This window comes from Mobula birostris, chromosome 8 (assembly GCF_030028105.1).
Source record: "Mobula birostris isolate sMobBir1 chromosome 8, sMobBir1.hap1, whole genome shotgun sequence".
In the NCBI taxonomy this organism is placed as follows: Eukaryota; Metazoa; Chordata; class Chondrichthyes; order Myliobatiformes; family Myliobatidae; genus Mobula; species Mobula birostris.
In genome coordinates, this window is record NC_092377.1 from 130,350,153 (window position 1) to 130,366,578 (window position 16,426).

Below are 16,426 nucleotides of genomic sequence, written 5' to 3' on the forward strand. Positions count from 1 at the left end.
CGACCCAACACGCTGGCCAAGCCACAGCTCGAATACTGTGTGCATTTCTAGAGGAGTTGACTGCATCCGAAAGGAGAAGCCTGGATCACAGCACTCCACTGATGAAGAGTTGAGAGCGGAGGAGGCGGAGGGTGACCTGATACAGGTGTACACCGTATGTTGGGGGAGGGGTGTATAAGGAATCTCTTGCACTACAGCAAAGATGTCTAAAACCGATGGGCATATGCTTAGGAAGAGGGTTTAAAGAGGGATCAGAAGGGCCATAATTTTGCCCCCGAGTAGGGGATCAGAGGGGTTGGTTGAGACAATGACTTTCACAGCACTGACAAAGTATCCTGATGTGAATGAAGTGAATGGTTAAGACATACAGAATGTGAATCAAGTTTATTATCTCTGACTCAAGTTGTGAAATATTTCAATTTGTGGCAGCAGTACAGTGCAAGACAAAAATTACTACAAGTTGTAAAAATTAATAGTTCAAAAAAGGGATAGTGAGGTAGTGTTCACAGTCTTAAACACAAAATAATCTGCAGATGCTGGAGTCAAAGCAACACTCACGACACGCTGGAGGAACTCAGCAGGTCGGGCAGCATCCGTGGAAAAGAGTCCTGACGAAGTGTTCTGGCCCGAAACGTCGACTGATCTTTTCCACGGATGCTGCCCGACCTGCTGAGTCCCTCCAGCATGTTGTGAGTGTTCACAGTCTGTTTGGAAATCCGATGGTGGAGAAGAAGAAGCTGTTCCTCAATCATTGATTGTCGATCTTCGGGCTCCTTTTCCTCCTTCCCGATGATAGTAATGAGAAGAGGGCATGTCCCAGGTGGTGAGCGTACTTACTGGGGCATTGCATCTTCAAGATGTCCTTGACGGGTTGGGAGGGTAGTGCTCAAAATGGATCTGGCTGAGTCCATAAACCCCTGCAGCTACTTGTGATCCTGTGCATTGCAGCCTCCATACCAGGTGGTGATGCAACCAGTCAGAATGTTCACTGTAACATATGTAAACTTTGCAAGTCTTTGGTGACATACAAATCTTAACCTCTAAATGAAGTAGAGCCACTGGTATGCCTTCTTCGTGATTCCATCAACGTGTCTGAAACCGCTCACGCTTTCTACCGGTGACGCCTTGGTGAGGGTGGTGTGCGTTCTCCTGCCTTCCCTTTCCTGAAGCCCACCATCAATTCCTTGGTCACAGTGCACTCATGTTGCTGCAACTCCACTCGGCCAGCCAGCCGGCTTCTCCCCTGTGCACTTCCTGGTTTTGCGAACAATATTGTCATCAGCAAATTTATAGATGGCATTGGAGCTGTGCCTAGCCATGTAGTTTTGAGTGTAGAGGTTGTAGAGGAGTGGGCTAAGCATTCATGCTTGATTGTTAACAGGGAGCTGTCCCGATGAGAATGTCAAAGGTCCAGGAGCCCAAGTTTAGATTAATACTGAGTGGTGGTGTTGATTGCCGAACTGAAATCAATGAACAGCAGTTTGGCGTAGGTACTGTTGTTGTCCAGGTGATCTCAGACCAAGTGGCGAACCAGTGAGATTACATCTGCTGTAGATCTATTGTGGCAATAGACAAATTGCAGTGGGTCTGGGTCCTTGCTTAGGCAGGAATTAATTCTAGCTATGAGCAATCTCTCAAAGCGCTTAATCACAGTCGATGTGAATGCTACCGGATGATAGTTGTGAGGCAGCTTGCCCTGCTCTTGGGCACTGGTACGATTATCGCCCTTCTGAAGCAGGTGGACTGGGTCAAGCAGGGAACACAGCAGGCTTATGGCCTCACACAGCTCTGGAACAGCAAGATCTCAGGCACAGGGCAGTCCAGTACGCAGGTACTCGTCTACACCAGAGCTGCTGGTCAGAGTCCCAGGGGTTTCCCTGCATGCTTCTGCTCTCCTACAGCCACACTGCCCCCACCCCACGTCCTCACAGCCCACAAGACTACAGATCACCAGCTGATACAAACCCTCTCTTTATTTTTACCAATTCTACAATGGATCAGGAAAACCTCTTACTGTAGAAAACCAACATGAAATAAAATATATCTTTAATATACGCAGGCACTCTCCAGCGTCCAGTCACTTGATTCGACAGGTTCTGGGGGTGGGGGAGGGGGTATTCCTGATTCTACTGATGGCTCTAAATCTTATCCTCCTACCAGCTACACCCCCAACACATATACACACTGACCTTCACTGGGGGAACATGTCACACACACACACACACACACCTTCAGTGGGGTATGGGTCCCACTCATTAAAACAAACATACGCATAACACCAACACCATACGCACAACCTGAGTCAGTTCCCCTGAAGCCTACAGGCACAGAAGCCCCTCACAGCTCTGTCGGCATGACCATGACCCTGCCCCACTCCGCACACGAGCAACTCCACCTGTTGCAGGATTCCATCCCCTCTGCATTTGTGGGCCTGGGGAGATTCACACACAGCCTCGTTATAAGCCCCCACACGGTGACGGATCAGTTGGTCAGTGGACAGGGGAAGCCTCCAGCACAAGGATCAGTGCCCTAGAACTGTCCCACCCTCTCCTGGGACACTGGAGAATGCACAGGACTGCAACACACCCATCTCCATGCCCTCAGTCACAATCTCACCCTCAGAGGAACCAGCGGTAGATCTGTACATTTAAAAAAAAATTAAGTTCTTTTTCTTTCAAAAAGTTTTAAAAAACACATTTACAAAATAAAGAAACCATCAGTAATCTCACTGTGCTATACAAGTGTTTGCAATTAAACATGCGCACAGAAGTTTCCATAATGTCTCAGTCCGGAAGTTGCTGACGTACAGATGATATCTCAGGATATCACTGGCATTTGAGAATGGCCTCCAGCAATTAAATCCCTCAGAATATTGTTCCAGTGCTCTGAAGTTTCCTGGGTCGTGCCTCACCCAGAGTGGGTCACACGTCACGTAGAGTCCTCCGGGAGGGAGGGCAGGATGGTACAGTGGGTGGAGACACAACCTCAAGAGTCCAGAGATCTGGGTTTGATCCCAGCTTCCGGCACTGCCCGTGTCTGAGGAATTATCATAGGGGTAGGGGAAGGGAGGAGGGGGAGAGAGAAAAAGCTGAGGAAAGAAGTTGGTGAAGGAGAGGGAAGGGAGTGGGAGAGGTGGGAGTAAGGGTAAAAGGGAGACTGAGAAATTCAGTGGGGTTGTGAGGAAAAGATGAAAGAGAAGGGGAGAGAGAAAAAGGGAGTGTGAGAGAGGGGGAAATGGACTGGGAAAGTGGGAGTGGGAGGTGGGAATAAAAAGAGGGGAAGGGGAGAGAGGAGGGTGAAGGGAAAAGGAGAAAGGGGAGAGAAAGTAAGTAGGGAGGCGGGGGAAGGCAAATGTGGCTTGAGAAAATATCCAGTGGATCTTGTTAGACTCCAGTTTGAGGAAAGTGAAACTGATTCTTGGCAAGTACCCTTGCTGGAACTAACAGACGGCATGTTGCTGGTGACAGAAAGGGCAGGTGTGGATGGGATCCTGCTGTGTATAAAAATATTGGAGTCGAACAGAGCTGCCTGAAGCTTTAACTTGGGTTGTTCCACTTGATCTCACCCATCCACTTGCTAAACCACCAAACTCTCCCGGCTGACTGCGTCATTCTGTAAACAAACGAGGAGGATCGTTAAGCATGGCAGGTAACAAATAAACTGCCCCAACACCTCGCACACTATCAACTCTCCACTCTCCTCCTTCCTGTAGAGAGACAACAAGCCATTTAGCCTGAGTCCCTGCTGACCCTCACATACCCATCGACACTTCCTGTTTCATTCATCCTTGCATTCCTGTCAACTTCACCCCCACCCCCCTCCCAGGTTCTACGCCTCACCTGTACACACTGGGGGTGGGGGGAGGGTGGTTTAACTCACCTGTCTTTTTCGGGGGACACAGGAGGAAACTGCAGAACTTAGGAGAAACCCACTGGGTCCCAGGGAGAAGATGTAATTTCCACACACACATTCAATGCCAGAGGTTGGGATTAATCCCTATCTTTAGAGGCAAGAAGGAATGTGTGTCCCAGACCACTATGCTCCAGCACCAATCTTATCAGTAATGCTGATCCCCTACCACGTCCATAATCCCAACCCCATTCTCAAAACCACAATCTCCTTTCTACTCCCATCTCTCACTTCCTAATCCCACTACCTTCAACCACAAACCTAAATTCTAAAACCCAATGCTAAACCTTCCTCAACCCAACACCATTTCCATCACCTTTGCCAGTACCGATCCCAACACCACCCTATTCCCGACTCCAATGTCCAAACACAACTACCAATGGTCTACCCCATTCCCAACATTGAACCCATTTCATTTCCCAGACCAACTCAACTGCAAGACAACTCATTACATTTCTGAAACCCCAAGTACCAACCCTAATCCAATTCACGACCTAACTGGCAGTTTCAACCCAATTCCGTTTGCCAAGACCAATGGCCAACCCCAACCCAGTTCACAAACCTTACCAGCACCTAATGGACAACCAATCTGCCAGCTCCAACCCAAATCTAAACCCCAATCCCACACTCACCATATTCCCTCCATCCAGTCCTTACCTTTCTCAGTCTCCTCTCATTCCTTCCTCTGGCTGAGGATGTTACCGACTCAGTCTCGGTGTAGGGTGGGGGCAACAGCAGCGCCTCCTCCTCCTCCCTCGGCCTCCTCCGGTTCCCTGAGTGGGCAGTGGAGGTGCTGCCGTTATCCGAGCCCCTTCGCCCTCCTCCTCCAGCCTTCCGGCGCAGCACGTCATCCAAGAAGGGGTCACCGTGGTGGGAATACGGGGCAGAGACGCGCCCACGATCCCGTTCCCTCTCCAGCTCGGTCAGGTCGTCTCGACTCCTGCTCCTCCTGGCATAGGGTCCTCGTCGTTCGGGGGAGCGGTCCCGTGGATAGCCGCGGTAACCGCTGCCCGCCTCGCTGTCTGACTCGAGTCGTCCCCGGCCTCTCTCCCTCTCTCGGTGGTAGTCCCGGTCCCGGTCCCGGTAGTGACGATCCCGCCAGCTGATGTCGTCTAGGCTGTCCATGGAGCGAGCACGTTGGCGGTACCCGCTTCCACTGCCCCCCCACCGCTCACGATCCCGGCGGGGCGTCCAGCCGCTGGCCTCGCTTTCCTCATCCACATCACGGAGTGGCGGCAGCGCCCCCTGCCTCACCCGGCCCAGCTGCTCACGCAGATGGTCCCGGCCAGGGGCGTGGTCCTCGTGGAGGGAGGAGATCTCACTCATGGCAGAGGCTGGTGGGGAAAGGGGAGGAGAGGGAGACATGATCAGTGATTGTATCAGGGTGGTGTAGACAGAGCTTCACTCTGTGCCTGACCCCCAGAGAGTGTGATGGGACGGTGTGGAGGGAGCTTCACTCTGTGTCTGACCCTGGGAGTGTGTGATGGGACAGTATGGAGAGAGCTTCACTCTGTGCCTGACCCCCAGAGAGTGTGATGGGACGGTGTGGAGGGAGCTTCACTCTGTGTCTGATCCCGGGAGTGTGTGATGGGATGGTGTGGAGGGAGCTTCATCCTGTGTCTGACCCCGGGAGTGTGTGATGGGATGGTGTGGAGGGAGCTTCACTCTATGTCTGATCCCCAGAGTGTGTGATAAGACAATGTGGAGGGAGCTTCACTCTGTGTCTGACCCCTTTTTTTTTAAACAAAATTCTTTATTACAAATGTCGGTGCTATACAATATGTACAAAAACAGTGACTAACACATTTACTTAACTACAAATAGACAATACATGTTAAACCAATATATTACCATCTTCATCAATGATGGCATTTACACCCCGCAGAGCCCAACGGTCCCGGAACACCTCTACGGTTGCCGTGGCTGTGCGTATTCCTTTTCAATGTTCACCCGGACACGAACATACCCTCTAAATATAGCCAGGCAGTCCGCCCAGGGAGATCCTCCTGCCACCCTTTTCCAGGAGCCACGGATGGCAATTTTCGCCAGCCCCAGGAGCAAGTTGACAAGGACATCCTCATCCCTCTGTGCCCCCCTCCTTACTGGATGACCATATATGACTAGGGTGGGACTGAAATGCAACCAGAAGGCGAGAAGCAGCCCACGCAAATACGCGAAAAGGGGCGGCAGTCTCGCGCACTCCACGTACATGTGGTACACGGTCTCCTCCAGCCCGCAGAGGTGACACGCGGCTGGGAGATCCGTGTACAGACTAAAGAACTTATTGCAGGGCACCGCTTTATGCAGCACCCTCCAGCCGAGATCCCCAAGGTGCATGGGAAGCACTCCCTTGTAGAGGGACTTCCACTGGGGACCCCCCTCACCTCCAGGTGGAAAGACCGACTGCCATGGCGTGTCGGGACGGTGGACAAATGCTAGGAAGTGGAGGGTGTGGAGCAGCAGCCCATAAAGGTACCTCCTGCTTGCATCCCTGAATGGGATTGTGGGTGTCAATGAAAGACAGCTCAAGTTGTGTAGATTCGGCTCCCGGGTAAGGCTGCGGGGCCTGGGCCCGACGAGCAACTCAGCTTGAGTCGTTCCACACACCTGAGCCGCACCGACATGCGTTGAGACAGGACAAGGGTCGGCCAGGACCCCGCCCTCTGCCAGAGGAGGGGATTCCCGGCCTGAGGCAACCATGTTCCAGACTCTCAGTAGGCCCTGATAGAAGCCGGGCAGACTCCACAAAGCAGCACGGCTGACGCCCGCCGGTGGTAGCTGCATATCTTCGTGAAGACAGCAGCCCCTCCGGAGGAAGAAAGTCGACAACACGTGCCACCTGGGAGGGTGCTCAGCGTACAGGAATCTCTGCAGAGTCCTGAGGCAGAGAGCCGCCAGTCGTGTGCGTACACACACCAGCGACTGTACGCCCTCTCCTACTGGGAGACTCAGAACCGCTGCAGAGACCCAGTGTTTCCTGTTACCCCAGAAGAAGTCCACTAGCTTCCTCTGCATTCTCACGACAAAAGGGGCAGGAGAGGCCAAGGTAACCATCCGGTACCACAACATGAAGGCCACCAGCTGGTTTATGACCACCACCCTGCCTCGATAGGAAAGCACCCTGAGAAGGCCTGACCAGCGCCCCAGCCGGGCCATGACCTTTGTCTCCAGGTCCTGCCAGTTCGCCAGCCAGGTCTCCCCAGAAGGACTCAGGTAGACTCCCAGATAGAGAAGGCGTCTGGTGCTCCACTCAAAAGCTCTCATCTCCTCCGACAGGGAGTCCACCTGCCACTGGCCTACTAAGTGTCCGGAACATTTCGCCCAGTTGATCCTCGCGGAGGATGCCGCCGAGAAAACATCTTGGCACTCGCGCATCCTCCGCAGGTCACAGGGGTCTGTCAGCATGAGGAGTACGTCATCGGCGTAGGCCGAGAGGATGACCTCCATGTCCGGTTCGCGCAGAACCAGACCTGTCAGCCTTCGCCGAAGAAGGCTGAGGAATGGCTCGACACAGATCGCATACAGTTGACCGGACATGGGGCACCCTTGACGCACTCCTCTTCGGAAGGGAATAGGTGCTGTCAGTAATCCGTTAATCTTAACTAGGCACTCTGCAGCAGAGTACAGGAGCCAAACTCGGGCCACAAAGTGTGGTCCGAGCCCAAAAGCCTGTGCTCTGCCCAGTCAAATGCCTTCTCCTGGTCAAGAGAAAGAAACGCTGCCGGGGACCCAGTCTCCTGGAGCAGGTGGATCAGATCCTGTACTAGGTGGATATTGTCCTGGATGGAGCGGCCCGGGACTGTGTAAGATTGGTCAGGATGGACCACCTGTCCAATTACCGAACCCAGATGGTTGGCCATTGCCCGGGCGAAGATCTTGTAGTCCGCGCACAAGAGGGAGACTGGCCGCCAGTTCTTTAGCAGGCGGAGGTCTCCCTTCTTGGGCAGTAGGACCACAACAGCTCTTCGCCATGAGAGGGGCATTTCTCCGGTGGCCAGGCTCTCCCCTAGGACAAAGCTGTAATCATCCCCCAGGACATCCCAAAAAGCTTGATAAAACTCAACACTCAGTCCATCCAAGCCAGGGGACTTACCCCTTCGGAGTTGCCGAAAGGCAGTGGACAGCTCCTCCCGAGTCAGGGGGGCATCCAGACGCACTGCGTCCTCTGGGCTGGCCTTAGGCAAATCCTTCCAGACCTCGTTACACACCTCCGCATTTGACGGACCAGGCGAGAATACGGACCAATAGAATGAATGGACTTCATTGTTAATTTCTTCAGGGTCCGTGATGGAGGAGCCATCGGCAGCCAGCAGCTCCACTAGCTGCTTTTGAACTCCCCGCCACCTTTCCAACGAGTAGAAGAAGGGTGAGCCACGGTCCAAATCCTGCAGCATTTGGATCCGTGACCTCACGTACGTACCTCGGGACTGCTGGAGCAGCAGGTTCCTTAGTGCGTCCTTCTTCTCCTGGTATTCCTGCCACAGCTGTTGGTCTCCAGCAGTCGAACTGAGGCGGGACTCCAGGTCACGCAATGCTCTCTCAAACCGCTCAACCTCAGAGCCCCGCCTCTTTGTCGACCCCCTAGTGTACTCCCGACATAAAAACTGGATGTGGGCTTTGCCCACATCCCACCACAGCCGTAGGGAGCAGAACTCTCTCCACCTCTCCTTCCAGATGACCCAGAACGCTTGGAACGAATCCTGGAATCAGCTGTCCTCCAGCAGCCGGTTGTTAAAATGCCAGTACCCGGATCCCACCCAAGGGTGTAGTGGAATAAATTCCATCCGAACAAGGTGATGATCCGAGCACGACACTGGCCGCATGGAGGACGCCGACCCGTGGGAGACATAGGCCCGAGAGATATACATGTGGTCTATCCTGGAACCTCCCTCTCTAGTCCTTCTCGAAAAGGCGCTAGAGTCGGAGTGAAGATTCCGCCAGCTGTCCACCAAGTCAAAGGAGCCGACTAGCTCCTTTAACTTTTTTGCCGATGCTGGGTCGCGTTGGAGGCCCAAGCGGTCCTCCGCCTCGAGGGTACAATTGAAGTCTCCCCCAAGGATGATGCAGTCCCCAGGATCGATGGAGCTCAGCGGGGTGGACAGCTGACAGAATAGGCGCGTCTGCATCACACCGCGCCTCGGAGCATACACATTGATAAGATGCAATGGTACACCATCCAGGCGCACAACCAGGTGGAGCAGACAGTCGGGCACAACGTCTTGGACCCTTTCGATTTCTGGCTGGAAGGTCGGGGCCAACAGGATCACCATCCCGCTAGAGTTGGAGCTGAGGTGGCTCATGTAGACCTCGCCCTGCCACTCCAGGAGCCAAGCAGACTCGTCCCCAGGGATGGTATGGGTTTCCTGCAGGAAACTCACCGCATACCGCCCATCCCTGAGGACTGATTGTTGTGCCTGTGAAGAGGACCCCTGCTGCCGTTTACATTGAGACTAGCTATGGTAAGCTTCATGTCGGGAGTACACTAGGCCTCAGCAGCTGTGCCCATTCCGGTGAGAGCGGAGGCGCCCTCTACCACACTGGCCCGAAAGAAAGCAAGGATACTTTTTGCTTTCCGGGCTCGAGTGGTACCAACGCCACCCTGTGACCCACCATCCCCCGTAGGAGTGAGGCTGCTTCTCCCTCTGATGTCCCTTACCAGGTCATCCAGGAAAGATTTTAGTTGCCGTCTGTCGTTCCCCGACACCATATTCCTCTTCCCCTTTCCCTTCCGTCTGAGGATGACTCTCAGGGACTTCACCAGCCTCGGCATGCTGGGCCAGCATAGTGAGGCTAGTTGAGGCCGGTGCTTGGCACCCTCAGAGGTGAGAATAAAATGCTTAATTTCCTCTACAGGTATCAGTGGGGACTTCTCAGGAGGGGTGAGGATGTCCATCGTCTCACTATCGAAGGAGTCCCCCCTCCAACCCTTCACTGCAGATATATTCCCCATCGTCCTCCCCGCATGCTCCAATAGATGGCCGCGCTTGTGACCCACACTGCGCAGCGGGTACCTCGCTCTTACCTGCCCGCTCCACCGTCGCATCAGCCTCATCCACATTTGCGACAGTGGAGGGACAATCCCCAGGGACTCCCTGCAAGCCATTAATTGCTGGGGTCGACGTGCATAGAATATCGTCCTCCCCAGGGGGCAGGTATGAAGGGGAACCCGGCACTTTTGGTCCAAGGGATTCACAAGCAGCCTGGTGCTGAGAGTGAGAGAGCTTTGTCTCGTCTCCTCTTACACTATTCGATACACTTGCCTCCAGGGAGGCGCTGACTAGTAAGTCCTGGGTGGAGGCCTCCAGGGCTGTCTCATTTGTGCAAACAGGGCTATCACAAGCTTTCTGCACAACCACACCAGCTACCCCAGGACTGGTGGCTACATCTGGGGACTCAGGTTTGGAACTAACATCCGCCCGGATTCCCACCCCTTCCTGGGACTCCCCCGCATCTACATCCCCTGCCCTCTTGCGGGAACATTCCCTTCTCCTCTTCACGCCGGAGGAGCACACAGGTGCAAGATTCACCGATGGGGCGGTGCTCTCTGTTTCCATCACCCCGTCTGCTTGCGCACCTCCCCGAGCCCCATGCTCCACTTCAGGGGAAATGGGCGTGAGCTCTGCGGCCTCAGAGGCCGGCTTCTTAGGGTGTTTGGATTTCTTCTTTGCCTTCTTACTCCGCACAGACTCCACCCCGTCCCCCACCTGAACCACAGGGGGAGGAGCAGGGACCAACCCAACCGTAGGAGTAGGAACAGAGGTAGGTGCAGGGTGAGGGGCCGGGGCAGGATCAGGGGCAGGGGAAGGGTCCGTTGCAGGCGCAGGTGCACGCGCAGGAGTAGGATCAGGGGCAGAGGTAGCTGGGCCACTGGTGCCCAAAGTGGGCTCCCTCGGGTTCCAGGTGGTAGGACAGTCCCTCCGAAAGTGCCCCATCCCCCTGCACGCATGGCACCGTGGGCGCTCGGAGCTCCAATACACCTGATAATCTATCCCCTCATGCCGGACAGTAGACCGGCCCTCAAAGTTGTCCTCCCTTTACAGCTGCATGAATACCTGACGCCGGAAAGAGATTACGGTGCGGAGGGTGCGTCTCTTAAATTTGTGTCGGATGGCAGTTATTTCCGACTTTACTTGCCCTAAACGGGCCAGTGGGGGAAGCAGGTCCTCATTGGGAATGAACGGCTTAACATGACCAAGCACGATACGTTGCGTGGGGGCCGACAACAGCTCCATTGGTAAAAAGATGTTCTCTACCATGACTCCCCTGCTTAGAGCCCGGTGCACTAACTCTTCAGTCGCCAGAGAGAACACTGCCTTTCCGAACTCCTTTTCAGTGGCCAAAATACCGCCTTTCCCCACCAGGTCCTCCATGGCCTCCGCACACTTTTCTAGTGTCATTCCAGGGCGCAAAATACATTGCACCCCGCGTTCCACCTTCACTGACCGAAACAGGGCGTTGTCCGAGGCCGGGGAGGCAGACGCCCTTGCGTAACTCCCCGAAGGCCCGCGACTCCCTGGAGACTGGTCCGCCATGCTGGCGCTCTTTCCAGTCCGCGAATTTTACAGCGGTGCCAGTTAGAAGTCCTGGAGCAAGTCCAATAACTGGCTGGGAAAGTCTGCAGTCGACAGTACCTTGCTGGCTTGGCGCCAGAAATTCCAGCGCCAGGAAAGGTTCTGTCGAACTTGCAGAAACCCAGGCCGGGAGAGGTCGAAACGTCCTTTCAGATGCTCCGGCCCCTACACCGGACAAAAATCAGGAAGATAAATGAGGAGGAACGTTGCCCTGATGTTAGTGGGGGGAACGACGGCGTTCGTCTCTGGCTTTGGAGCGAACCGGCTTCCTGGCGAGTTGCCAGCGGCCGCAGCTGGGAGCTACGCAGTTAGCAGCCACCAACAAACCTAGTCCAAACTGGCAGTAAAACTCCACACCGAGCTTCCACACCAGCGCCGTCACTCACTCAGTTGTCCAAGAGACTTTTAGAGCCACCTCCAAAGTATTCCACGAACTTTATCCAGTAGTTTTCCCTCGATTTCTCCCAGCTCAGTCAGCACAGCTCCACTCTGTGTCTGACCCCGGGAGTGTGTGACGGGACAGTGTAGAGGGAGCTTCACTTCGTGTCTGACCCTGGGATTATGTTTTGGGATAGTGTGTAGGGAACTTCACGCTGTGTCTGATCCTGGGGATGTGTGATGGGACAGTGTGGAGGGAACTTCACTCTGTGTCTGACCCCGGGAGTGTGTGACGGGACAGTGTAGAGGGAGCTTCACTTCGTGTCTGACCCTGGGATTATGTTTTGGGATAGTGTGTAGGGAACTTCACGCTGTGTCTGATCCTGGGGATGTGTGATGGGACAGTGTGGAGGGAACTTCACTCTGTGTCTGATCCTGGGAGTGTGTGATGGGACAGTGTAGAGGGAGCTTCGCTTTGTGTCTGACCCTGGGATTATGTTTTGGGACAGTGTCGAGGGAGCTTCACTTTGTGTCTGACCCTGGGATTATGTTTTGGGACAGTGTCGAGGGAGCTTCACTCTGTGTCTGATCCTGGGAGTGTGCGATGGGACAGTGTCGAGGGAGCTTCACTTTTTATTTGTTCATCTCCGCTGCACTCTTTCTGTAACTGTAGCACTATATTCTGCATTCTGTTTTCCTCAATGTACTTCCCTATGGCATGATCTGTACGGATGGAATGCAAATCAAAACCTTTTCACTATAGCTCAGTACAATAAAACAGACCATGTGAAAAATGTTGTCACAGCAGGATCTAGATCAACAGGGGAAGTAGGCCAGGAAATGGGAGATGGAAATTCAACAGACGAGTGTGTGGTGTTGTAACTTGAGAAGTTAAATCAGGGCAGAATGTACACAGTGAACGGCAGGTCCTGGGGAGTGTTGTAGAATGGAGACCTCGTGGTGCAGGTACATAGCTTCCTGAGAATGGTACCACAGGTCGACAGGGTGGTAAAGAATCTGTTTGGGACGTTAGCCTTCGCTGGTCAGGGCAATGAGTACAAGAGCTGGGATGTCACGTTACAGCTGTAGAAGACATTGGTGAGACTGCATTTGTGGTATTGTGTGCAGTTCTGGTCTCCCAGCGATAGGAAGGGTGTCATTAAGCAGGAGAGGGTGCAGGAAAGATTAACCAAGATGTTACCGGGACTGGAGGGCTTGAGTTATCAGGGGAGGCTGGACAGGCTGGGGCTGTTTTCCCTGGAGTGAAGAAGGGTGGGGAGTGACCTGATAGGGGTTAATAAAACCACAGGGGCATAAATAAGGCAGATGAGCACGCATGGCCTTTATCCCTCAGGGTAGGGGAGTTTAAAACTGGGCACCGGATGAAGGTGAGAGGGGAGACATTTAAAGGGGACCTAACGGGCAAGATTTTCTACAAACAGGGTGGTGGGTGTATATAGGCATGTAAAATAAAGGGGTCGTGGGGTTCCCTATGAGACGGGGTAGGTTGCACGGGTACAGAGGGAGTGTGGGACAGAGATTTGCTCCACCCAGTGGGGTGAATGGTCTCTCTCCGCGTCTGTATGAGGTAACAAGTCCCACAACCAGTATTCCACCCCACAAGGTCCAGCAAGCAGGACTGGAGAGATCGAGTCAGGACTCAAGGCACTGATTGCGGGGAGAAACTGGGGCTTTGTTCCCTGGAGTACAGGAGATGGAGGGGTGTTCTAACAGAAGAGTATCAAACCGTGAAAGGCGCAGATAAGGTGAAAGTACAGTCTTTCTCCCCAGGGTTAGGGAGCCTAAAGCTCGCAGGCACAGATTGAAATTGAGTGGGGACAGATTTCAACTGAGGCCAATGAGTACCTGTAATAAGCTAACAAAGATGTGGGCACAGTTGGAATCAGAATCAGGTTTATATCACTGGTATGCGTCATAAGATTTGTCATTTTGTGGCAACAGTACAGTGCAAGGGAAAAGAGAACTACAAGTTACAAAACCACACCTAAACAGTGCGCAAGAGGAATAGTGAGGCAGTGTTCGTGGGTTCAAGGGACATGGGTACGTGGAGGGCAAAATGTGATGAGCTGATGGGAGGAGGAGGGAGGGGCAGTGGGAGGCATCAGCCCACATCCACCTCCCAGTCAAACACTCACCGTTCTCATACTTGCTGCTGGGATCTCCAGGCGAGCGAGGGTCGAAATGCGCCAGCTCCTTCTCCACATAGTAGAGCACCCGCATGTCGTCACTCTGTTGGTTGGCCTGGATCCGATAACCACTGCGGACTGGGGTGTGGGGGGGAGGACAGCAGATGTCAGGATGATTCCATTGGGGGGGTGGAGAAACGGCGGAGGGAGAGATGGACAGAGGGTGGGAGAGAGAACAAGCAAGCGACAAGGATGGTGGGTACAGCGGGTTAGGAAAGACGCAGTGTGGAGAAGGGACAGAATGGGGAGGGGACATGGGATGTGGACAAGTGATGGCGAAGAATAGGAGAAGGCAGAAGCGAGGACGGGGGAGAGAGGATGGATGAATGGAGAGTGGAGGGAGGGGAGAGTGGAGGGAGGGAAGAGGGGAAGGAGAGAAGAGAGGAGGGAGGTGTTAGAGAGACAGGAAGGTGTTAGAGAGAGGAGGAAGGGTGTTAGAAAGAGGAGGGAGGTGTTAAAGAGAGGAGAGAGGGTGGGGGTAGAGAGGAGGGTGGGGGTAGAGAGGAGGGTGTGGTTAGAGAGAGAGGAGAGAGGTGTCAGAGAGAGGAGGATGTGGTTAAAGAGAGAGGAGGGGGGTGGTTAGAGAGAGGAGGGAGGTGTAAGAGAGAGGAGGGTGGGGGCACAGACCCAGCTCTCAACAGCTGGCTGCTGTCGTTTTGTATCTCCTCCCACTACTTCCGTGACCAGACTCCATGATCCAGCGCTTCACGACGGCCGCAAGAACTGAGCTCTGCGCAGCCTTCTGCACGGAGCTGCTCTCTGCACCTCCCGCAGCAAATATTGCCTGTCTCCAGGCGCGCGCGCGCGCGCGCACACACACACACACACACACACACACACACACACACACACACACACACACACACACACACACACAGATTTTCTCTCTCTCTCTCTCTCTCACACACTCACTTGGGGAGGGCAGGTCAGAGGGCTGTCTTGCTGAGCTAGAAACGCAGAGGGGAACAGGTGCATCACCCAGCTGTGATGGAGGGGGACACTCTGGAATCCTCCTGTGCAGTAACCAACACTTCAGAGGAACCTATGCTGGGGTTTTGGGAATGCCCTGCTGCCCCTCCCTCTGAGCTGGGTCAGACACACAGATCTCCCTGGCTTGGGGAAGTGTCTCACAGCTGTGCTTGTGTTGGGTTTAGCTCAGAACTCAGAAACAGGGAAATGGCCACTGTGGTTTGAGTGAGGCGATCAGCCGTGGGATACTGACTTAGGGGGCAGTTTGTGTACGTGCTGAACTGGAGGGGTGGTCAGAATGGTATCACAGCAGTAGGACCAGAGTTAAGCTACCTGACCCATTGAGCTTGCTCCACCATTTGATCATGGCTGATTTATTATCCCTCTCAACCCCATCCTCCTGCCTCCTCCCCCAGCCCCTCTAACCTTGGACACCTTGACCTATCAACCTCCACCTTAAATATACCCAACGACTTGACAGCCATTTGTGGGAGTCAGTTCCACAGATTCACCACCCACTGGCTAAAGAAATTCCTCCTCATCTCTGTTGAAAAGGGATGTCCCTCTATTCTGAGCCGTTGGTGCGTAGCTGTTACAGCTCAGGGTGTTACGAGTCTGGGGTTCAGTGTCCATGCTGTCTGTAAGGAGTTTGTACGTTCTCCCCTTGAACCATGTGTGTTTCCTCTGGGTGTTCCACTGTCCTTCCACAGTCCAAAGACATACCGGTCAGTAGGTTAAGTTATCCTGTGATTAGGCTAGTGTTAAATAGTTGGGCTGCTGGGTGGTGTGTCTTATTGAGCCAGAAGGGCTTATTCCACACTGAATTTCTAAAAAAAAATGAGACCTTTATTTCCCCAGGGTCAGAGTGTTTAATACTAAGAGGTGTGTGTTTAAGGCGAGAGGGGGAAAATTCAAAGGCGATGAGTCAGGCAAGTTTTTTTATGCGGAGGGGAGAGTGTCTGGAATATGCTGTGGAGGCAGATACAGTGGAGGTGTTTTAAGAGTCGACAAGACAGACATATGAAAGTACTGAGAATGGAAGGATCTGGGTGTCATGCAGGCAGAAGGGATTAGTTTAGTTGGGAATTTGATTGATTCAGTGAGCTGAGCACAAACATTGGGTGTTGTACTGTCTGTTTTGTGTTATAGGCCACAGGTTTACGGTGAGAGTGGAAAGTTCTAATCGGAACTGGAGGGGCAATGTTTTCAGCCAGTGCTGAAGTGTGGAACATGCTGCTGGAGGAAGTGTTCCAGGCTGGTGGATTAACAACATTTTAAAAAAGCATTTGCACAGATACGGGAATAAGAAAGGTTGGAGGGACGTGGGCAAACAGGAGTAGTTTGTTTGGCCAACATGGACTGGTTGGGCAGAAAGGCCTGTTTCCAATACAG

General features: G+C 53.4%; 1 protein-coding gene across 2 annotated transcripts in view; it reads right to left on the reverse strand.

The window, feature by feature from the left end:
• Positions 1–369: 369 nt before the first annotated feature.
• The window catches only part of lsr (lipolysis stimulated lipoprotein receptor), a 69,283-nt gene continuing 53,226 nt past the window's right edge, over positions 370–16,426 (reverse strand). For both annotated transcript variants that reach the window (XM_072266255.1, XM_072266256.1), the window contains 3 exons: positions 14,015–14,143; positions 4,567–5,243; positions 370–3,612 (listed from right to left, as the gene is read on the reverse strand). In XM_072266255.1, coding sequence (XP_072122356.1) covers positions 3,577–3,612; positions 4,567–5,243; positions 14,015–14,143 — 842 coding nt within the window. In that variant the 3' untranslated portion in view covers positions 370–3,576. The remainder of the gene's footprint in view (positions 3,613–4,566; positions 5,244–14,014; positions 14,144–16,426) is intronic.